Source organism: Pongo pygmaeus, chromosome 3 (assembly GCF_028885625.2).
Source record: "Pongo pygmaeus isolate AG05252 chromosome 3, NHGRI_mPonPyg2-v2.0_pri, whole genome shotgun sequence".
Lineage (NCBI taxonomy): Eukaryota > Metazoa > Chordata > Mammalia > Primates > Hominidae > Pongo > Pongo pygmaeus.
The window spans coordinates 6,044,513-6,068,455 of NC_072376.2; the positions used below are offsets into that span (position 1 = coordinate 6,044,513).

At 37.6% G+C, this 23,943-nt stretch overlaps 1 protein-coding gene across 13 annotated transcripts in view; it reads right to left on the bottom strand.

Moving 5' to 3' along the window:
* The window catches only part of KIAA0232 (KIAA0232 ortholog), a 97,765-nt gene that overhangs the window by 50,704 nt on the left and 23,118 nt on the right, over window positions 1–23,943 (bottom strand). For all 13 annotated transcript variants that reach the window (XM_063663503.1, XM_054484739.2, XM_063663507.1 and 10 more), the window contains one exon: window positions 5,305–5,804. In XM_063663503.1, the coding sequence (XP_063519573.1) occupies window positions 5,305–5,535 (231 nt within the window). In that variant the 5' untranslated portion in view covers window positions 5,536–5,804. The remainder of the gene's footprint in view (window positions 1–5,304; window positions 5,805–23,943) is intronic.

Consider the following 23,943-nt stretch of genomic DNA (forward strand, 5'->3'; position numbering starts at 1 on the left):
TCAACTATCAATCTAGCACAACCTCTAGGCAGGAAAAGTTAACTCCCATTTTAAGTTATAATGTTACTGAAGTTCTCCTTTTAGTCATTTTTGAGTAAGAATGTAAAATGTTTTAAACTAACGTGATAAATGTGTTGTAAGATGTACAGGATCTAAGCTTAATGCTCCAGGTCACCAGTCAATGCACACTGCCATGCCATTCACTTTCAGGCTGTGGGAGCTTAATACTTACTTTCGAGGTTTGGCTTGCAGGCTGAATAAGGCAATCCTTACATATTAAGTGGCTGGTGCTGCATCTTACATGCTGTGATGTTCCTTATGGGACTAGGCTACTTATTTTTAAAAGATGGAAGGCACTGTAGTAAAATGTCAACTACTAAATGTAGACGGGATAACTGAGTTAGGAAAATCACCACTTTTCAACCACCCAACTAATAACTGATTCAGGCAAGGAACATCAATGGATGGTAAAAGTATCAAAGTCTGCCTGCACAGATCGCTTATTCATTACAAGGAGAAAACTGGCAGACACCATCTGAACCATGATAAACCAAGTCAGCATCTCCAAGAATGATACAGACTGTCGTCACTGGCCCTCTGATGTGACATGCAGAAAAAAAGGAAACATCATTATGCAATGCTACTACCATAAACGCACAAGCCAACTCTAAACATGAGGAAATATCCGAAAAACCCAAATTAAGGGATGTTTTGCAAAACTGGCCTGGACTCTCCAAAAGTGTCAATGTCATGAGACGCAAAGGAAAAACAAGGAATTATTACAGATGAAAGGAGATTAAGGAGATGTGGCCATTAAAGTCGATGCATAATCTCAAACTAAATACTAGATGAGGGAGAAAACTGCAATGAGAAACAATATCGGGACAGGTGACAAAAACTGAATATTGACTGTATATCTGACAATAAAGTTTAATCAATGCTACTTTTCCTGAATTTTGTCATTGTAATATGACTAAGGGAAAGTCTTTGGTCTTAAAAAGTACATGATAGTTTACTCAGAGAGGTCAGCATGATTGTAATATGACTAAGGGAAAGTCTTTGATCTTAAAAAGTACACGCTAGTTTACTCAGAGAGGTCAGCATGATTGTAATATGACTAAGGGAAAGTCTTTGGTCTTAGAAAGTACACGCTAGTTTACTCAGAGAGGTGAGCATGAAGAGAAGACAGGAATAAAGCAAAAGTAGAAGATGAAGAGAAGTGGGCTAAGGGGTACAAACATACACATAAACAGAAAGTCACTTCTAGTATTCAACAGTATGGTAGGGAGACTACAGCTAACAATATTTATTGTATATTTCAAAATAGCTAGAAAAGAATTGGACTATTTCCAACACAAAGAAAAGATAAATGTTTAAGGAGATAGGTAACTCAAATACCCTGATTTGACCATAACATCTTATATTCATGTATCAAAATATCAAAATACCCACAAATATGTACAACTATTATACATCAATAAAAAAAGAAAGCAGATGTGTGAAAATACTAACAATTGATGACTGAAGAAAACATGAGAGCTCTCTGTATTATCCTAGCTGTTCTTCTGAGGTCTGAAATTGTTTCATTTTAAAAAGTTAAATTTATTTATGTTTTAAGAGACAGGGTCTCGCTGTGTTTCCCCGGCTGGAGTGCAGCGTCATGATCGCTGCTCACTGCAGCCTCCACCCCCCAGGCTCAAGCGATCCTCCCACCTCAGCTTCCCAAGTTGCTGGGACTACAGGTAAACCCCACTGCGTCCAGATAATTTTTTTTAAGAGATGGGGTCTCACTATGTTGCCCAGGCTGGTTAAACATTTTTTAAAAAGATTAATATATGATTTCTGCCCATATGGATGTTATAACCTACTGAGAAACAGAATACATTCCAGTAATGATAATGAAAAGCTTTACAGTAAAATATTATCAAGTTTGGTAGAAGACATTGCTTTCATCAGAAATTATCAGAAAAAGTTTCAGAGACAGAGGTGACCTAGGCTTTGAAAGATGGGTGAGAAAAGCAGTTTATATAAAATAAAAGTGATATGTAGTGATTTCCTGATTATCTTAGAATGTACTTCCCAGACAGAGTAATCATGACAACAAAAAAAAAAAAGAAAGAAGAAACATTTGTGGAAATAAAACTACCGGCACAGTGACGGCATCTGCATATTACAAGGCAGTGGTTCTCTGGAACTACATTTTAACCAGCCCACCACCACAAATGTGTTTATAACCCTGCCCAAATTAGAGGTTTATAGATGATTCAGCCTTAAACAAGACTAGGATCTGATCAGCTTTACTTCCTTATCATCCTGCACAACTGAGACCAAACTGATGCATAAAATCTGTTTCAGAACTCAAGAGCACTGTGTGTTTGCTTTAGCCTAAAACAGAAAAGTGATGGGTCTTAAAACTGGCCGCTCATGGCTAGACTAACTCAAGGACTAAGGGGTGAGCGAAGATGTGAGGAAATGAACACCCAGGAGTACAGTGGTTTGGCCTCCACTCGAGGGGCTGCGTTATCACAGGCATGAGCCAGAGATCAGGAAAGGTGGCACACATCTTCACCCAGGTCTGTCGGCCTTGCTGTTAGCTGGAGTTCTGAATGACAGAAGCTAAGGCCCCTTCCACTCTCCTTACTCTTGCTAGAAGAGAACCATCCTTGTCTTCTGCATCCTCTCTGCCTGGGGAAACAGTAAGCACATCCTCCCTTTGAGTCAGGCATCTGGCTTTTGCCACCTTTAACAAGGGACTGTAACTTCACGGAAAAGCAATGAAGGGGATAAAGGATTCTCAAGTCATGTCTTACTAAAACAGGTATCATTTAAAATTTGACCTTCTTCACTGGCGTGGGACTTGGCACACACAGCTGTTACTTTGGACCAAGTAGAAAAGTATTTTAGGGCCTTTTATTTCCCTACGGATTCTCCTTGTAACTCCAGACATGTTATGTTTTCCCTAACCTTTATCTGTCCTGTGTCCTGAGGAACGAACCAGAACTATGGAGGGAGGATAAAACACAGCTGCAGATACTGATAGTTCATCTTATCTCTGACCACAACCCCCTAGAGCTAGTAAAGAAACCAGAGGATTCACAAGTCTGATCAGAGATGTTATTACTATAATCTTATTAACATCTGGCCTGTTTTATCCTATATGTCCTGTAGCACCCAGCACATACTTTGTGCTAGTAAATTTATTGGTGTTGATTAAATATTCTAGACTGATAATAGCTGACATACAACTCTTAAGAAATGAGAAGTTCAAATCCTACTAAAAAAGTATTCTTTCCAGCCTAGGCAACAGAAAGAGACATAGTTTTTAAAAATTAGCTGGGTGGGGTGCCACACACATGTGGTTCCAGTTACTCAGGAGACAGAGGCAGGAAGATCGCTTGAGCCCAGGAGGTTAAGACTGCAGGGAGCTATGATCACGCCACTGCACTCCAGCCTGGGCAAAAGAGCAAGACCCTGTCTCAAAAAAAAAAAAAAAAAAAAATCATTCCCTGTGAGTACATGCTTACAATAAAGTACACAATTTTTGAATGATGAGAAATACTTTCCTCATTTCTGGAAATGAAAGTCCTTCCATGTTTGTAGATTTAACATCTTACTTGCCTGTAAAGGAGCATATTTGACATTTACCAGAAAGATGATAACAGAGCTCTGGTAAGGAAATTATACAAAATACTGACCACCAAAATAACACATTTGCTGATTATCAGGTTATAAGTTAATCCCTTCAAAATCTTACTTGACCTAATGCCAGCCAAGGCAGCAAGCAACCTGGAAGCAAAAAAAATGCCGCTGTGTCCAGCTAGACATGATGAGAAACCCCTCTCATCAAACACGGTCTGCACAACTGAGGTATAAAACATGTTAAGCTGGCTGGAAAGAGTAGCTCCCATCTGTAATGCCAGCACTTTGGGAGGCTGAGGTGGGAGGACTGCTTGAGCCCAGGAGTTCAAGGCTTCAGTGAGCTATGATCACACCAATGCACTCCAGCCTGGGTGACAGAGCAAGACCCTGTCTCAAAAAAAAAAAAAAGTTAAGCATCTTGGTGAAATCCTCTGTATGTGTTATTTATAGGACTTTGAAGCTTTTTTGTGTGGTTTGGAGGGGCAAAGCCAATTTCTTCTGACAATGAAACTCTTCCTGCTTTCAGTGGGTAACGATGGTTTAAAACAGCAAAAAAACTGCCCACAAAATACCTCCTTCTTTTTACTGTCTATAAAAACCAAAAGATTTTATGTGAAATTTGTAGACAGAAGTCACCCAGAGCCCATTTATTCACTACTGACGACTCTGGTTCCCTCTGGCAGGCCTCACTTTCAGTAGCTCCTCTTAAGAATGAGACTGAGGTTAAGATTTTTTTCAAGAACTTGTATTTGGTTTCTCTTGCTTTCTCTTTCTCTCTCTCGTGTATGCGTGCAAGAGAGAGACAGAGTCTTGCTCTGTTGCCAAGGCTGGAGTGCAATGGCGCAATCATGGCTGACTGCAGCCTCGACTTTCTGGGCTCAAGTGATCCTCCCACCTCAGCCTCCTGAGTAGCTACGGACTACAAGCACATGCCACCATGCCTGGCTAATTTTTTAATACTTTTTGTAGAGACTGGGTTCTATGTTGCCAAGGCTGGTCTCAAACTCCCGGTTTAAAGGGATCCTCCTGCCTTGGCCTCCCAAAGTGTTGGGACTGTAAGTGTGAACCACCACACCCAGCCCAATTTCTCACTATAAACTCAGCAGCAAAGTCAAATAAAATGTGTAATGACCAACTTGCAAGGTAACACACCCTGACTTGTAGCAAAATTGTGTGTTTTACTGAACTTTAAGTCTACTGATCTGTCATACATACTGACTAATAAGCAGTTAAACATCATTCTTGCAGATAAAATACGATATTAAATTTGGATGGTAAGAAGTATAATAGACGCAATGTTTAAATATCTATTCATAATGTGTGAGTTTTCTAAATAGTAGAAATCAACATTCCAGAGCACTGCTACTCAAAGGTAGCAGGTCACCAAACTATGACCAGTCCATGACAAGATCTGGAGTCTATGCCAAAACGTAACCAACAGTGAGAAAGTCTAACTACGGAGAAAATAACTGCACTTAACAGGGTGCTCGATGACACAGGCTGATTGACACTCCAAGGCAATCTTACCATCTGGTCACTGACAGGTTAAATGTTTGCAGACACACATGAATAGCTCAGTTTTAAAGTATAAAAGCGCTTGTTTAAGAGGAATGTATACACACAGATACAATCAGTTTTCACAAAACACTTAAAATATGTAAATACCTGTTCCTGCAGGTCGTAGTCATAGCTGTCATGCAGCAGAAGACTGAGGACATACCGAGTGTAAATCATGGCATCAATGCCACATTTCTCGAGCTCTTGTCCCAGCCAGGTCTGCACTGGACCCAAAGCATGAAGCAGAGACATTTCAGAAACAGACACAGGGCCTGGATAAGAACTTGAGGAGCTTTCAGATGGCAAACCATCCACAACAACTGTACAGATAGGGTACATGAATTTAGGTTGCCGACATCCTTAAAATGTGAAGCATTTTCTGCAGTTGATATTCTGTTGGTATCTGGAGGGGATTTTCACTCCAGTAAAAAGTAGAGATGCTTGACATGTAGGATAAGCATTTATTTTTGCTGGTAGTCAGCCACCTAAAACAGACTTTCCCTCTTCAGGCATGACTAATGAATCAACATCCTGATAGCAACATACACGTAGATGTGATTTTCTACTTTAATTTCACATTGAGGCCAAATGGAAGTCTCCGGCAGAACCTACAAAAATGAGAGAGGAAAACAAAGTATGCATTATATATAAATAATAAATTATTGACCTTTTGAGGAAAAAAATCAAATAAACTGTCCCTTTTTATTAAAATATTTTTGGTATCTTAGAACACTGATTTTCCCCCCCTATAATCTTTGATATTTTAAACTTCTAAAATGAATCCAGGCACTGTGGTACCTTCCTGTGTACCAGCAAGTTGGAAGGCTGAAGCAGGAAGACTGCTTGAACCCAGGAGTTTGAGGCTGTCCTGCACCATGACTGTGCCTATGAATAACCCCTGCGCTCCAGTGTGGGCAACATATTGAGACCTTGTCTTCATAAATAAATTTTTTAAAAAAACTTAAAAGAACATTGTGAACTTTTAAAAAGCTTAGTATCATTTAAAATAAATGAAAATTCAGGAGTTGATGCTCTGCTTCTGCTCAATTATGCCAATTTTTTTTTGCTATCTCAAGAGATTGGACTAGTAAAATTTTGTTTCTGTAATGCTGAAAAACTTAACTAATAAATCACTAGTTCATATCTAAGTATAACGGAAATAAATGAAGAGTAATTTCATTGAAACATGGGTAAAAAAATTAGTTCTTTATGTTTTATACAAGTAATCAGTTACTTTGTAAGGCTCGAAACTTTAGGACTGGTCATCTCTGATGACCAATCAGAGATGATGGTCATCTCTGATGACAAATAAAGGTGGAGCACCAATCTGTTTTACAGCCAGGCTATACAGTTATACCTACTGAAACTTGTCTTCCTATATACCTAGGTTGAATTTCTTAGTTTTTATGACAGATGACACACTTTTAGTTTAATAGCTTCCCCCCCAAATTAACATACTTTAAATATGTGAAAGTAATCTAACAATGGCTTTATTAAATCATAATATTCTTTATATTAGAGTTCTGGTTAATTTACAAACCACTAGAAAATGAAAACTAATGTAATGAAAGGTAAACCTCCTAAACTCAACTTTTGCATGAATTTTAACAGATAATAAGGAGGCTACCAAAAATTACTTTCAAAGTATTGTTAATAAATGTTAGTAAAAGCATCAAGTCAGAAAGACAAACACCATTACCCAAAGATTTAAGACTGAGTTTCTTGCATTTATCTATCACTATGCAGTAAATTTTACACACATTAAATATAAAGACAACAGTTTTAAGTTCACCACAGGACTAAGTTACTAAATTAATGTGTCACTAATACATGTTTTGCTACTTTTAAAATCCTCTCTATTATATTATCTTTTCTGAACTATGACAACTAGATAAATTAAAGCAAAGATTTTCTGTAACTTCCACCAGCTAAACTTTTCCAGCTGACTTTCAAAACATTTTCCATAATTCATTTAACACTTGGATCTCAGGATGCCAGAGAGATTGTCAACTAAATAACACACTCAATTCTGGAGATGTGCAAGAAATATGAAGAAAACGACCCCTAGAACACTATAATAAAATTACTCAAACTTGTCATAAACAGAAAAATTTTAAAGCACTCAGAGAAAAAAGAAACATTAAATATAGCAAACAAAAGATAAGTATGACCTCAGTTTTCTTGTTGGAAACAATACAAGTGAGCAGATAATGGAGCAAAAACTTAAAAGTACTGAAAGAAAAAAAACTGTCAACCTAGAATTCTATACTCATTGAAAGTGTCTTTCAAAAAGATACTTGCACACTCATATTTATAGCAGCACAATTTGCTATTGCAAAAATACGGAACCAGCCCAAACGCCCATCAATCAATGAGGGGAAAAAGAAATTGTGGTGTATGTATATACATATAAATATACACACACACACACATATACATACACGTATATATATATACGTGTGTGTGTATATATATACGTGTTATATATATACGTGTATATATGTGTGTATATATATATACGTGTATATATGTGTGTGTATATATATACGCGTATATATGTGTGTATATATATATACACCATGGACTACTACTCAGCCACAAAAAGGAACGAAATAATGGCATTCGCAGTGACTCTGATGGAACTAGAGACCATTATTCTAAGTGAAGTAATACAGGAATAGAAAACCAAACACTATATGTTTTCACTCACAAGCGGGAGCTAAGCTATGAGGATGCAAAGGCATAAGAATGATACCAGTGGTCTTTGGGAACTCGGGGGGAAAGGGTGGGAGACGGGTAAGGGATAAAAGACTACAAACTGGGTAGAGTGTATGCTGCTCAGGTGATGGGTACACCAAAATCTCAGAAATCACCACTAAAGGACTTAATCATGTAACCAATCACCACCTGTTCCCCAAAAACCTACGGAAATAAAAAATAAAAATAAAAAGCAAAAAATTAAAAACTTTCAAAATGAAAGTAAAATACTTTTTCTGATATGCGAAAACTGAAGGAATTTATTGCCAGCAAATGCTATGATTTAAATATCACCTCCAAGCCTCATGTTGAAATTTAACTGCCATTGTGATGGTATTAAGAGGTAAGACCTTTAAGAGGTGATTACGTCATGAGGGCTCCAACTTCATATCACAGGAGTGGGTTCCTGATAAAAGGATAAGTTCAGCCCCATTTCTGTCTCAAGCACTCTCGCCTCCTCTTACCCTCCCCATCATGTGATGCTTTCTGCCATGCCATGACCCTCACTACATGCCAATGCCATGCTTTTGGACTTCCCAGCCTCCAGGAACTGTGAGCCAAATAAACTATTCTTTATAAATACCTGATCTGTGTCATTCTGTTATAGCAACAGAAAACAGACTAAGACAGAACAAAATGTGGATCCATTCAAGGGAACAAAGAGCACCAGAAATAACAACATTTGTGTTATTATTTAAATATCTTTAAAAGACAATTGCTTAAACAAAAATAATACAAAACTTTTATTTAATAACATACATATAAGTAAAACATAAGCCAACAGTAGCATAAAGGCCAGGAGTGGAGAAATGTAAGAATACTATTGTAAGTTCTTGTATGAAATGGTTTATCTACTATCACTTGAAGACAAATTCTGATAACACAGCTGTTAATAATAATGAATGTAAAGGACCTAAACACATCAATTAAAAGGCAGAGATACACTGAATTTTAAAACATCAAGACCTAATTATATGCTGCCTATTAAAAAAAAAAAACCCTCCACTTAATTTTTTCCACAGAATTTAAATTTATTTTCCTAAATGTCAATCTGGTAGATGTAGCCTAAACACGCCAGCTTTTCCCCAAACTTCTCTACCTGCTCTACCCAAGTAAGATACGGCGTCTTCTTTTTTCTTTTTAACTTTTATTTTAGATTCAGGGGATACATGTGCAAGTTTGTTACCTGGGTATGTTGCATGATGCTGAGGTTTGGGGTATGAATTATTCCACTGCCCAGGTACTGAGTACAGTACCCAACAGTTTTTTCAACACCTACCGCCTCTCTCCCTCATCACTATAGCAGTCTTCAGTGTTTACTGCTGTCACCTTTCCATCCACGAGTAACTGATGTTTAACTCCCACTTCTAAGTGAGAACATACAGTATTTTATTTTCTGTTCCTATGTTAATTCACTTAGGATATTATCCTCCAGCTGCATCCACGTTGCTGCAAATGACATGATTTCATTCTTTTTTTTTAATGGCTACATAGTATTCCATGGTATATGTGTACCACATTTTATTTATGCAATCCACTGTTGATGGGCACTTAGGTTGATTCCATATCTTTGTTAGTGTGAATAGTGCCGTGATGAACATATGAGTACATGTGTCTTTTTGATAGAATAATTTATTTTCTGAGATGTACCCAGTAATGGGATTGCTGGGTCAAATGGTAGTTCTGTTTTAAGTTCTTTGAGAAATCTCTAAACTGCTCTCCACAGTGGCTGAACTAATTTACATTCCCACCAACAGTGCATAAGTGTTCCCTTTTCTCTGCAGCCTCATTAGCATCTGTTTTTTAACTTCTAATAACAGCCATTCTGACTGATGTGAGATGGTAACTCATTGTGGTTTTGATTTGCATTTCTCTGATAATCAGCGATGTGGAACTTTTTTTCATACGCTTGTTGGCTGCTTGTATGTCTTCTTTTGAAAATTGTCTGTTCATGTCTTTTGCCCACTTTTTAGTGGGGTTGTTTTTTTCTTGTTGAATTGTTTAAGTTTCCAATAGATTCTGGATATTGGACCTGTGTCAGATGCATAGTTTGCAAATATTTTCTCCTATTCTGTAGGTGGTCTGTATACGAAATGGTGTATCTATTAATACTATACACTGTTTACTCTATTGATAATTTCTTTTGCTGTACATAAGCTCTTTAGGTTAATTAGATCTCATTTGTCAATGTTTGTTTTTGCTGCAATTGCTTTTGAGGACTTAGTCACAAATTCTTTCCTAAGGCCAGAATGGTGTTTCCAAGTTTTTTTCCTAGGGTTTTTATAGTTCAAGGTCTTACATTTAAATATCTATAATCCATGTTGGGTCAATTTTTATATATGCTGAAAGGTAGGGGTCCATTTTCATTCCTCTGCATATGGCTAGTAAGCTATTCCAGGACCATTTCTTGAATAGGGAGTCCTTTTCCTGTAGCTTATTTTTGTCAACTTTGTTGAAGATTCGATGGCTACAGGTGTACACCTTTATTTCTGGGTTCTCTATTCCGTTCCATTGGTCTACATATCTATTTTTGTACCAGTACCATGCTGTTTTGGTTACTGTAGCCTTACAGTACAGTTTGAAGTCAGGTAACATAAAACCACTGGTTTTGTTGCTTTTGCTTAGGATTGCTTCGGCTATTCTGGCTGTTTTTTGGTTCCACATGAATTTTACAATAGTTTTTTTTTTCCCAATTCTGTGAAAAATGACATTAGTAGTTTGATGGGAACAGTGTTGAATATGTAGACTGCTTTGGGCTGTATGGCCATTGTAACGATACCAATTCTTCCAGTCCATGGGCATGAAATATTTTTCCATTAGTTTGTGTTATCCGTGATTTTATCATCCTTCTTGCAGAGATCTTTCACTTCCTTCATTAGATGTATTCCTAGGTAGCATGTGTGTGTGTGTGTGTCTATTGTAAATGGGAGTGTTCTCTCTTGAAGGAATCACTGAGCTACTGCCAGTCCAGGGAGTGTATTCTTTTTTTTTTTTTTTTTTTTTTGAGACGGAGTCTTGCTCTGTCGCCCAGGCTCGAGTGCAGTGGTGCGATTTTGGCTCACTGCAACCTCCGTCTCCTGGGTTCTAAAAATTCTCTGCCTCAGCCTCCCGAGTAGCTGGGATTATAGACGCCCACCACCATGCCCAGCTAATTTTTGTATTTTTAGTAGAGACGGGGTCTCACCATCTTGGCCAGGCTGGTCTTGAACTCCTGACCTCGTGATCCACCCGCCTTGGCCTCCCAAAGTGCTACGATTACAGGCATGAGCCACTTCGCCCAGCCTGGGAATGTATTCCTGATTTGGTTCTTGGTTTGAATGTTATAGGTGTATAAAATCCACTTTAAATATAAAGACACAAATAGGTTAAAAGTAAAAGGAGAGAAAAAATATTACACTAACATTAATAAAAAGAAAACTAGGGTGTCTACATCAGTTTCTGACAAAAGTAGATTTCAGTGCAAAAAATACTAACAGAGATAAAGAAGGTCAATTCATAATGATAAAGGGATGGATGTATCAAAAGGACATACCAGTCCTTTATATTATACATCTAATAGCATACTTGCAAAACATATAAAACAAAAATTGGTAGAACTGCAAAGATAAATAAACAAGTCCACAATTACACTACATTTCAAAACCTCTTTGTCAGTCACTGCAAGAAGAAATACACAAAAAAATCAGTAAGGATATAGAGAGAACAACATTATTAACCAACTTGAGCTAAGATAAACTATATCTTTGGCCACAGAAAAGGTGCAATAAGCTTAAAAGAATTCAATCATACATGCATGTTCTCTGACCACATGGAATTATAACTGGTAAATAAAGATGTCTGGAAAAGCTTCCAAATATTTGAGAACTAAAAACATATTTCTAAACAATAGGGGAGGCCAGGCACGGTGGCTCACGCCTGTAATCCCAGCACTTCGGGAGGCCGAGGCAGGCGGATCACGAGCTCAGGAGATCGAGACCATCCTGGTTAACACGGTGAAACCCCGTCTACTAAAAATACAAAAAAATTAGCTGGGCATGGTGGCGGGCACCTGTAGTCCCAGCTACTTGGGAGGCTGAGGTGAAAGAATCACTTGAACCTGGGAGCAGGAGGGGACTGCAGTGAGCTGAGATAGTGCCACTGCACTCCAGCCTGGGCGACAGAGTGAGACTCCATCTCAAAAAAAAAAAAAAAAGTGGGGGAAGAAGAAATTGGAGAAATTAGGAAGTACTGTATTTCGAACTGAATGTAAATGAAAACACAACCTATCAATATTTTTAGGATGCCACAAAAGCAGTCCTGAGAAAGAAATGTAGAGCACTGTCTACATTAGAAAAGGTCTTAAATCAATGATCTCAGTTTTCACCTTAAGAAACTAGACAAAGAAGAGCAAACGAAGCCTAAACTAAGCAGAAAAAAGATCAGAGCAGAAACCAATGAAATAGAAAGCAGAAAAACAATAAAACCAAAAACAGGTTCTTTAACCTCTAGCCAGACTGATCAGGAAAGAGAGAAGACATAGATTATGAGTATCAGGAATGAGAGAGGTGAGATCACTACAGATTCTATAGGTATAAAAATGAGAATAAGAGATATTAGAAAAACTTTATACCAATAAATTCAATAACTTAAATGAAACGGAAAAATTCCTTGAAAGATACAAACTACCAAAGCTTACTCAAGAAGAAATAGAATGAATAGTCCTATATCTATAAAGGGAATTGAATTTATAGTTTAAAACTCACAAAGAAATTGCTAGGCCCATATAGCTTCAAAGGTAAATTCTACCAAATATTTAAGAAAAGCATAATTCCAATTCTATACAAACTCTCCCAATACTTCTCAAATCATGTTATGAAGACAGCATTAAACTGATACCAAAAGCCAATAAAGATATTACAAGAAACAGGCTGAGCGCGGTGGCTCACGCCTGTAATCCCAGCACTTTGGGAGGCCGAGGCAGGCGGATCACGAGGTCAGGAGATAGAGACCATCCTGGCTAACACGGTGAAACCCTGTCTATACTAAAAATACAAAAAATGAGCCAGTCGTAGTGGCGGGCGCCTGTAGTCCCAGCTACTCGGGAGGCTGAGGCAGGAGAATGGCATGAACCCAGGAGACCGAGCTTGCAGTGAGCCGAGATCGCGCCACTGCACTCCCGCCTGGGCGACAGAGCGAGACTCCATCTCAAAAGAAAAAAAAAAGATACTATAAGAAACAAAGAAGACCAATATGCCTCATGAGTACAGATGCAAAAATTTTACACAAATTTTCAGGAAATTTAATCCAATAATATACATCAAACCCAGAGGATACAAGGATATCAGAAGAATGTTGTTCTACACAATTGTCTACCACAGAACCTCCAAAATATTTGTTTCACTGTACAACTCAAAGGCCTTAAAAATTGACACCATGAAAGATTTGATTCACTGTAAAGACTGATATATTGTTTTAGTTTTATTATGTTTACTTTAAAACATGATCTCAAGCCAACCATAAGATTCTTTCTGTTGTCAATAGAGAGTTCACATTTCTTTAGCCAAATGAAAGGATTCAAGGCGGTGAGACAAAATCAGCATATGAATGCAAAATAAAGCAAAGCACATTGAACTCCCACATGATCTCAAAGCTGGTTAAAACCTTCGCTTGCATTATTATCCTTAAGAGGACTGTTCTTACAACTTGTCCAAAATCTGATTGCATGTAATTTTAAAATAACTAGTTATATCTATAGTCATGAGTGATTAAAATCTATACAGTACAGACTACAGAGGACCAAGGAAAAGAAAGAAAGAAAAAGTAAAGGCTGACAAGTGGCTTCAGACTACTCTACATTCATCTATCCAGCACTTTTCAGTGGATACTAATAACTTGGGTTTTCAGACAGAAGCACCAACCACAAGATGGCTTCTTCCTGTACCATAATGACAGATCTAAATGTTCTTGGAGCTAAAGAGTATGCATTCTCCCTGCTTTAACTCAAACTGTTAGCAGATGACCCATGTACAGAATACTGGGCACTAAGCTTTCTCTACCTAACCAGCAAGCCTTTGGTAGAGGGGTAAACATTTGACCTAATTAGAGACTATTTCTAGTTCTGAACTGAAAGGAGACTCCTAGGTATGTTGGTTCATGAATTATCTCTGTTTAATTAAAACTTACTTCACGTATGATCCACCACGGTGAAACTTACCTCTAATGGTCACAGCATTGAGGGTCAGTGCTGGTTTTGACAAGCACAGGCAAAAACTCATGTTTATTCACCTGGCGTTATGAGGAACACAACTGGCAAACACCCAAATTTCAAACTGTCTATCTGCCTTTACACTCATTCCAAGCATGGAATTTAGTCAATACGAAGTTAAGTTTTAGTTTAAATTCTATAAAAAAGTTTTAAAGAAAAAGCACCACTATATATCAAGTGTTTTTTTTTCATGTTCCCTTCCCTCTTCAGAGGCTTCTGCCAAGAGAAAAGGACCTTCAAATCATCTTATCTTTCCCTTATGCAAAATTAGCCCAAATCATCCTAATTCATGTGTATTCCCACATGAATACGCTTATTTTAAAATTTGTCTTTTTTGCTTTAAAGTTTAAATGGTTTCTATTAAAAATGTAAAAAAAATAGATAATTCCCGTAAAACTTTATATATCATTTGAGTCATCTTTAATTCACGGAGGTAGGATGGCGAGTGGAAAGTACACTAGTTTAGCAATCATAGTATCTAGGTTTTTGCACACAGTCCCACCTCTGCCACTTAATAGCTGGCTTTTGTGCCCACAACTTCCCAGGGTCATTGTTTTCTCATCTGTAAAACAGAATAACGTATACTGACTCTTCCTTTCAACTTCTCACAAGACTGTTGCATGGGAAAATGAAAAGTCTATCTGTGTATTTTGGGGTCTCTGCATTTCTCCAAATAGCATACAAATTGAAGGTACTGTTAAAGACTACCACACTCAAATTGTTTTTATATGCTTAGTATTACAGGTTCTGTTACTAATAGGATTATATGAAGAACAGTAATTATTTAAAACGTTAGTTTTTTAGAACAAAATACTCAATTTCCTTACTATCCTTAAAAAAAAAAAAAAACCAACTATGAGATCATCTTCATTTATAATAACCTAGTTCTAGTCCTATCAGGGCCTTTTCTATTTCAGGTAACATTGCAGTTCTCTACTACAAAGTCCTAATATGACAGTGCAAAGAACCCAAGGTGGTTAAGTGCAAAGGAGGAGGAATATGGAAATACAACAACCTCTCTTTGCTGTCCAGTTTTCTACTTGTTTTAGAACACAGACATCTGCAGAGCAATCTCCACACATTTAAACTATGTTATCCCCAAGCAGTCCAGAGAGAGAGCTCAGCACATACATATACTTGCAGTTGTATGCCTAGTATACAACTGCAAGCCCTTTTAAAGACCTTAAGATTAAAAATAGCCCTGGTCCAACGAAAATTATCCCCCAAAGGCTGGAACAACTCTATGCAGGCTCTGGGGTCAATATTAACATCGCTCTGTGCCGCCCAGCAGTGACAGTGTGATGGAGAAAGGCGAGAACAGCTGTCAAGCCAGGCTCACCCCTATGGCAGCCCCCAGGAAACCCTGTACTAAGTTTAAATACATGCCACTTTGGGTCTCCAGGAGTCAGAGCCCTGGGCATGAGAATTTATAACCAGCCCAGGGACTAAACTAAATTTTTAAATGAAAGTATTTAATTCTTTACCTAGTCTACATGTTTTCAGGGTGATATAATAAACCCCAAATGGTTTGGCCATTAAGGGGGAGAAAAAACAATAGATCTGGCCAGGCGCGGTGGCTCACGCCTGTAATCCCAGCACTTTGGTAGGCAGAGGCGGGCGGATCACAAGGTCAGGAGACTGAGACCATCCTGGCTAACACGGTAAAACCCCGTCTCTACTAAAAATACAAAAAGTTAGCTGGGCATGGTGGCAGGCGCCTGTAGTCCCAGCTACTCAGGAGGTTGAGGCAGGAGAATGGCGTGAATCTGGGAGGCGGAGCTTGCAGTGAGCCGAGACTGCGCCACTGCACTCCAGCCTGGGCAACAGAGCGAGACTCCGTCTCAAAAAAAAAAAAAAAAAAAAAAAAACCAAACAGATCTAAGTACTTAAATTGTTACATAAGTACATAAGTAAATACTTTTCCAAGAAGTAGACCAAACATAATGCCACACTTCACACAAGTAATTTAATAATGAAGGGTTTTTTGGAGCAGTGAGGAATTGAAGAAGTTCACAAATCTTCCTAAAATCTCATCCTTTATGTAATAATGTTCCAAGAAACATGGTAATATCTTTTTATACTCTATAAGACATACATTACTAAAAATAATTCAAATTACAACTCCTATTGGTGTTCCTAATTATTTAGAGTGCACTAATAGCATTTCTTGTAAGCTATAAGAGACATACTATCTATAGTTCAGTTTCTTTAGTGTTCAAGTACAGCAGACATGTGGCCAAGTTAATTTAAATATTAAGATATTTCCCTTTTTTGTAATACACTGTAAATAATTTTAGGTGTGATTACAACATATGAAAATTATTTCAAAAAGCATACTCTCTTTCTGACATGGCTGCATAAATACTATCTGTGGACTGTTCTCTCAATTTACTTTTGGTACAGTACAACTGATCAAAAAGAGCACCAGACAGTAAACAGTCACAAACTGGGCTTCTCTGGGCAAAATGTAAAATGTGGACCTTGTGGAGAAAAATCTGGGCAGCTCTATTCAACCGATATATTCACTTGCTGAAGTGGTCTTTATTAGCACCACAGCACTTCTTTCTTTCTTCTCATGTTTATCATATATACCTTTATTAGCAAAGTTTTAAAGTATTTTTAAAATATAAAAATAGAAGTACGTACTCATACATAACTTCAGCACCTAATATTCACTGTTAGTATTTTGGTGTGCTTATTACTAGTGCTTTTTCCTTTGCATAGAACTTTAAATTTATTATTTCTATATATTAAATAATAACATACATATACTTTCGTATTCTGCCTTTTTCACCTGGCATTATGTCATCCCCATGGTGTTCTAAGACCCTTACTGCACTGCCCAATATGGTAGCCACTAGTCACATGTGGCTATTTTAAACTAAAAGTCAGTTCCTCAGTCACATCAGCTACAGTTCAAGTGCTCAACAGCCACATGTAGCTAGTGTGCAAATACAGTACATTTCCATAATCACAAAAGTTCTACTAGACCACACTGGTTTTGACTCTCTCCTCTCTAGCAAATGACTATGTTGAGCTTAACAAAGACTCATTAGCTCTTTCAATAGAGTGCATATGCCCCTCCCCACGTTCCAGTAGATTGTCCAAGACACTAGCTGGAAGAAAGGCTACTAATCACAGCTACTCTGAAGTAACACAGTGTGCCCAGAAAGAACTGTTTGAGAGAACTGGAAAACATCTACTTTATGTTTGATAGGTCTCAAATTTCAAAAGGTCAAATTTCATTACATTTCAATATAATCATGGAAGGTTCAATGACAAAGTCAGACTGTATGGAATAACAAGAACAACTAAAGCTTATTGACAAAACAAAAAGAGAACTGAGAATAACTAGGATAAGGGGTCAAGAACAAACTGAGGGAAAAGGTTAAAATAGGGTAGATTATGCAACAGAAACAACTCCCAAATTACAATAGCCTAACACAAAGGTTTATATCTTTAAAAAAAAAAAAAAAAAAAAAAAAAAAAAAAAAAAAAAAAACTAGGCCAGGCACAGTGGCTCACACCTATAATCCCAGCACTTTGGGTGGCCGAGGTGGGCAGATTGCTTGAGCTCAGGAGTTCAAGACCAGCCTGGGCAACATGGTGAGACCCCATCTCTACCAAAAAAATACAAAAATCAGCTAGGCGTGGTGGCTCACGCCTGGAGTCCCAGCTACTTGGGAGGCTGAGGTGGGAGGATCACTGGAGCTGGGAAGGCAGAGGCTACAGTGAGCTGAGATCATGCCAAAGCACTCCAGCCTAGGTGACAGAGTGAGACCCTGTCTCAGAAAGAAAAAGAAAAATTTATAGGATACATGTGCAATTTTGTTACATGCATAAATTGCATAGTAAGTCAGGGTTTACGCAATATCTGGCTTTCTATGTCTAGCTTGTGCCTTATCACTTAAGATAATGACTTCCAGTTCCGTCAATGTTGCTGCAAAAGACATGATTTCACTCTTTTTTGTCTGAATAGCATTCTATTGTGTGTATAGACCACATTTTCTTTACCCATTTATTCACTGATAGACACTTAGGTTGATTCTACATCTTTACTATTGTGAATAATGCTGCAATAAACATATGAGTACAGGTGTCTTTCTGACATGTTCTTTTCCTTTGAGTGTCTACTTTGGGTAGATACTCAACAGTGGGAATGCTGAATCGAATGCTCATTCTATTTTCAGTTCTTTGAGAAATCGCCATACTCTTTTCCATAGAAGCTATACTAATTTATATTCCCACCAAAAATGTTTAAACGAGTTTCCTCTTCTCTGCATCCGTGCTAATATCTGTTTTTTTTTTTTTTTTGGTTTGTTTGTTTTTGTCTTTTTAATAATAGCCATTCTGACTGGGTAAGATGACATCTCATTCTGGTTTTGGTTTGCATTTCTCTGATGACTGGTGATGCTGAGCTTTTCTTCATATACGTGTAGGCCATGTGTATGTCTTCTTTAAAAAAAAGTCTATTCATGTCTTTGCCCACTTTTTAATGGGATCTTCTTGTTTTTGCTGTTGTTGAAGTGTCTGAATTCCTTGTATATTCTGGATATTAGTTCCCTATCAGATAAATAGTTTGCAAATATTTTCTCTCATTCTACAGGCTGTCTCTTCAATCTGCTGCTGCTTTCTTTTGCTCTGCTGAAGCTTTTTAGTTTCATTAAGGCCCACTTGTCTATTTCTGTTTTAGTTGCCTGTGTTTTTGAGGTCGTAGTCACAGATTTCTTTGCCTATATCAATGTCCAGAAGAGTTTTCCCTGGGTTTTCTTCTAGTATTTTTATAGTTTCGGGTCTTACGTTTAGGTCTTTAATCCATTTTGAGTTGATTTTTTGTATATGGTGAGACTGAGGTCCAATTTCATTCTTATGCATAGGGCAATCCAATTTTTCCAGCACCATTTCTTTAAGAGGGTGTCCTTTCTCTGATGCATGTTGTTGTTAGCGTTGTCAAAGATCAGCTGGCTATAAATATGTGGCTTAATTTCTGGACTCTCTATTCTGTTCCATTGTCTGTACATCTATTTTCATCTATTTTTACACCAGTACCATGCTGTTTCGGTTACTATACCCTTGTAATATAATTTGAAGTCAGGTCATGTGATACCCCCAGCTTTGTTCTTTTTGGTCAGGATTGTTTTAGCTATTAGGGCTCTTTTTTGATTTCATATGAATTTTAGGATTTTTTTTCTAATTCTGTAAAACATGACATTAGTATTTTGATAGGGGTTACATTTAATCTGTTGATTGCTTTGGATAGTATGGTCACTTTAATGATATTAATTCTTCCAATCCATGAGCATGGGATGTTTTTCCATTTATTTGTCATCTACAATTTCTTTTATCAGTGTTTTATAGTCTTCCTTGTAGAGATCTTTCACCTCCTTGGTTAAATGTATTCCTAGGTACCTTGTTTTTTTATAGCTATTGTAAATGGGACTGCCTTCTTGATTTCTTCCTCAGCTAGATCGTTATTGGTATATAGAAACATCACTGATTTTTGTATGCTGATTTTGTGACCTGCAACTTGACTGAATTTATTTATTAAATCTAGGTGGTTTTTTGGTGGAGTCTTTAGGTTTTTCTAGATATAAGAGCATATTATTGGCAAACAGGGATATAATTTGACCTCCTCTTTTCCAATTTGGATGCCTTTTATTTCTTTCTCTTGCTTAATTTCTCTCGCTAGGACTTCCACAAAGGTTTCTATCCTTCTCATACTGTGTGTTCATCCTGGATTGGCAGGGATGATAAGGGTAATTACTCATCATAATCATTCTGGGACACAGGGTGACAAAATGGCCATCATCTTGAACCCTGCTAGTCTAGGGGGCCAGAGAAAATAAGATCTGCACCAAAGCTGGCACTGGTACTTTGAATGCTTCCTCCTGGAAGTGAGTTACTCACATTTTATGAGTCAAAGCAAGTCTCTTAGCCTCACTTCACTTTAATAGGGCAGGTATCACTAGCCCTAATGACCACTTCAAGGGGTGGAATATGGGGCTGTTAATAGGAAACAACTCTGAAGTCTAACATTATTGAAACTAGCATTCTGGTAAACATAGACAAACTATCAGAAACAAAAGTTAATAGGCTCCTAAAAGTTTCAGAAAGCACAGACATGGCTGAAACACTAACACCCAACTGGCAATGGAATCATTCCTGCCCTGCCTTCCTGAAGAAGCCCTTTCTAATTATTTAAGGGCACACCGCTGTCTTCCTCCCAACACTTACAGAGTGCTGGCTCTCCTCATGGCCTGCTGCCTTGTGATGATGTCCTTTTATACTACTCTCTAACTGCCTCCTGGGAATGGGTCCCTTATCAAATAGGCTTAAAGTTCTTCACGTCAAACTGTGACATACTCCATATGTACCATTCAGTAGAATGCTTAGGCCTTGGCAGGTGATCAAAACTGTGCTACTTCCCAAATCTAAATGGAGAGAATAAATTCCGAAAAAGAGAAGTTTGGTAAATAAAATGATATTCATAATACTAGCAGGTGGGAGAAAAAACCAACTCAGATCACATTTGGAGTCCACAGGCAGGGACTAACTAACATAGGAATTTTAACTCATTCTCTCACGATCCCATGTACTAGAGGTCTCTTGTGTACAAGGCACTGTGCCTGGTGTCAGTGATATCGAGACAATCATGACCCTCTCAGGATTTTCCTTTAGGTATTTACCATCCTATATTAGCAGGCTTTCGCCTTAGGTAAAGCAACTTGTACTCTTCCCACAGAAGCCCTCTACCATTCCCTTTGATCCAGTACAGTACTTCTGCAAGTCATGCTTGAACTCTCTATATTTTTAACTGGTCCTTTCTCACTACAAAGTTCATACTCACATTGTTGATGTGCTCGGTACCCAAGACTCTGCATTACCTGCAACTGTCTTTTCATAATTATTCAATTTGGGTGTTTATAGGACTTTCACACAAGGAAAAGACTTGAGGGGGAAGGCATAAAGGATATATAACATAAAGTAAAAGAGAGAATATAGAAAAGAGCACAAAGAAAACAGACATTTGAAATATTAAGACTCTGGCGTTTGGAGTCTATTACTTTTCACCAAAATTCTAAATAATATTTGCCTGGCAAGCCAGAGAGTGCAAACACACAATTAAGTAGTTATACATTTATAAATAATTCTTGTCTGTTATTTTCTTTTTTCTTTTTTGAGACATAGTCTCACTCTGTTGCTCAGGCTAGAGTGCAGTGGCATGATCTCAGCTCACTGAAACCTCTGCCTCCCAGGTTCAAGTGATTCTCCTGCCTCAGCCACCCGAGTAGCTGGGACTACAGGTGCACATCACCACACCTAGCTAATTTTTGTATTTTTAGTAGAGATGGGGTTTCACCATGATGGCCAGGCTGGTCTCCTGACCTCAAGTGATCCACTTGACTTGGCCTCCCAAAGTGCTGGGATTACAGGCATGAGTCACTGTGCCTGGCCTTGTCTGTTATTTTCTGATCTCAGCACATGAATTTGGAATAGAAGATAATGCTTATTCTCTTTAGTAGGTAGCCTGGCTCCAAAGCCAATCTACAGCCAGAAGAGAAAATCCATAAAGAATCTACAACCCAAACAGGAATTCAAGCACTGAAAACAGGAACCAAGGGCTATAAACTATGTAAACCGGTTTACCCTAGGTATCTGAAAAGCTATGTAGAAATGGACAATCAGACCTACAGTTTTCTTCCCCATTCTAGAAGTGTGTCAAGTCCCAGGAAATGAATAAGGCTTTTTAAAAAGTAATGTAATCAACAAAACTAGTGTGAGACTTGAGTTCTTTCTACAAAAAGAGGAAAAACTGCATAAAGATTGAGAAATTCCATTCTTACTAGTCAAGTTATCAGAAATAAACATGTTAAGTATATATTCTCCAGTGACAATTAAAATGAATTATTAATATTTTCATAAACAGGATTGTTCTTATAGATAAGATTACTACTCGATAGCAAGAGAAGTAGGAAATGTTTTCATAAATTGCAAGCCTGTAACAGATTTGGTTAATCTGGTTAGTCTTTATGTTTAAAAGATAAGGAAGAAAAGTTGGACGCTGTGGTGTGTGCCTATAATCCTAGCTATTGGAGAAGCTGAGGCAGGAACATCACTTGAGCCCAGGCGTACAGGGCCAACCTGGGCAACATAGCAGGACCCTGTCTTAAATAGATTAGATAGATAGATAGATAGATAGATAGATAGATAGATAGATAGATAGATAGATAAGATAGATTAGATAGACAGATAGATAGACAGACAGACAGACAGATAAAAAGGAAAAACCAATTTTGTAATGATACAGTGTAGGTAAAAGCAATCAGTTCTACATAGATTCAGAAGTACTAAACAGACTTCTATTAAAACAAAACAAATGAGAGCTAGATCTAGTGTGTAATGACGCTAAATAAAAGGGAAAAGCTTTCTATGCAACCTGGATAAATTTTCCTCTACTGAGGAAATGCCACTGTCAAATGCTCACAGACCTGAAAGTTTCAATCAGCCTATATGTTCTTATTGTTTTAATTCTTTTTTTTTTTTTTTTTTTGAGACGGAGTCTCGCTCTGTCACCCAGGCTGGAGTGCAGTGGCATGATCTCGGCTCACTGCAAGCTCCGCCTCCTGGGTTCACGCCATTCTCCTGCCTCAGCCTCCTAAGTAGCTGGGATTACAGATGCCCGCCACCACACCCGGCTAATTTTTCGTTTTTTTAATAGAGACGGGGTTTCACCGTGTTAGCAAGGATGGTCTCGATTTCCTGACCTTGTGATCCGCCTGCCTTGGCCTCCCAAAGTGCTGGGATTACAGGCATGAGCCACAGCCAGGCCTCTTATTGTTTTAATTGTTACTGTTTGAATTTATTGTTTAATTGTACTATGGAGATGAACTGCTTGTGCAAAGTTACATTGTTTTATGTCTAACTTTTACTTGATTCCAGTTATTTGATGATTCTTATTCATCTGTTCATATTTCTGGTTTGAAAAGCTGGACTGCCATATTAAAAATTTTTTTTACAGGTTATCAAATTATAATAACCAATGTAGACATTTAGTTCATTTAGACCAATTAAATGTCAAAATTCTTTAGCAGGGCTACAAAATGGCAGTTTTTATGCCTTCAAAAAGTTATGGAGATTTACAAAAATGCCTTTTTTACTTAGCAGGGGTAAACCTCACATCAGACACTTTACAGGACAAAAGGACAAAACATTTGGGCCCAAGGGGAAGGGGAAAATGTATACACTTACAACTGAAGCAAATCCTCCTCCTTCCTTGCAAAAGATAACAAAATAGCAACCAAACAAAATGCAAAAACAAGATAAAACAAAATTATGAAATTCTAAAAGCTTTTGGAAAAATTGTTGGAAAAGGGACAAAACAACTAAGTTTTAGAATTTAAAAATTTCAGTTAGGAGAAACTGAAACATCTACACATTAAGAAATGCAAAATTTCAAAAACCCTAAGCTTACTTGGAAAAAAACTAAAATAAGTAATTTTTACACTTTTTGAAAATGCAAAAAGCTCCAATATGATGAAACCCACTTTGTCAATGTTGAAACATTTTATCATATAAAATATTAGATCATAGTGTACCAAAATAATTTTACAATGTGATACTGTTGGTCCTCAAAATGTCTGAGCACATAAATTCTACAGCTTTCAACTACTAAACTCAAAACCACAAGTATCTTCTGAGTTTCAATGAGTGGGGTAAAGGTAGCATGAAATTCTGTAACTCACTGG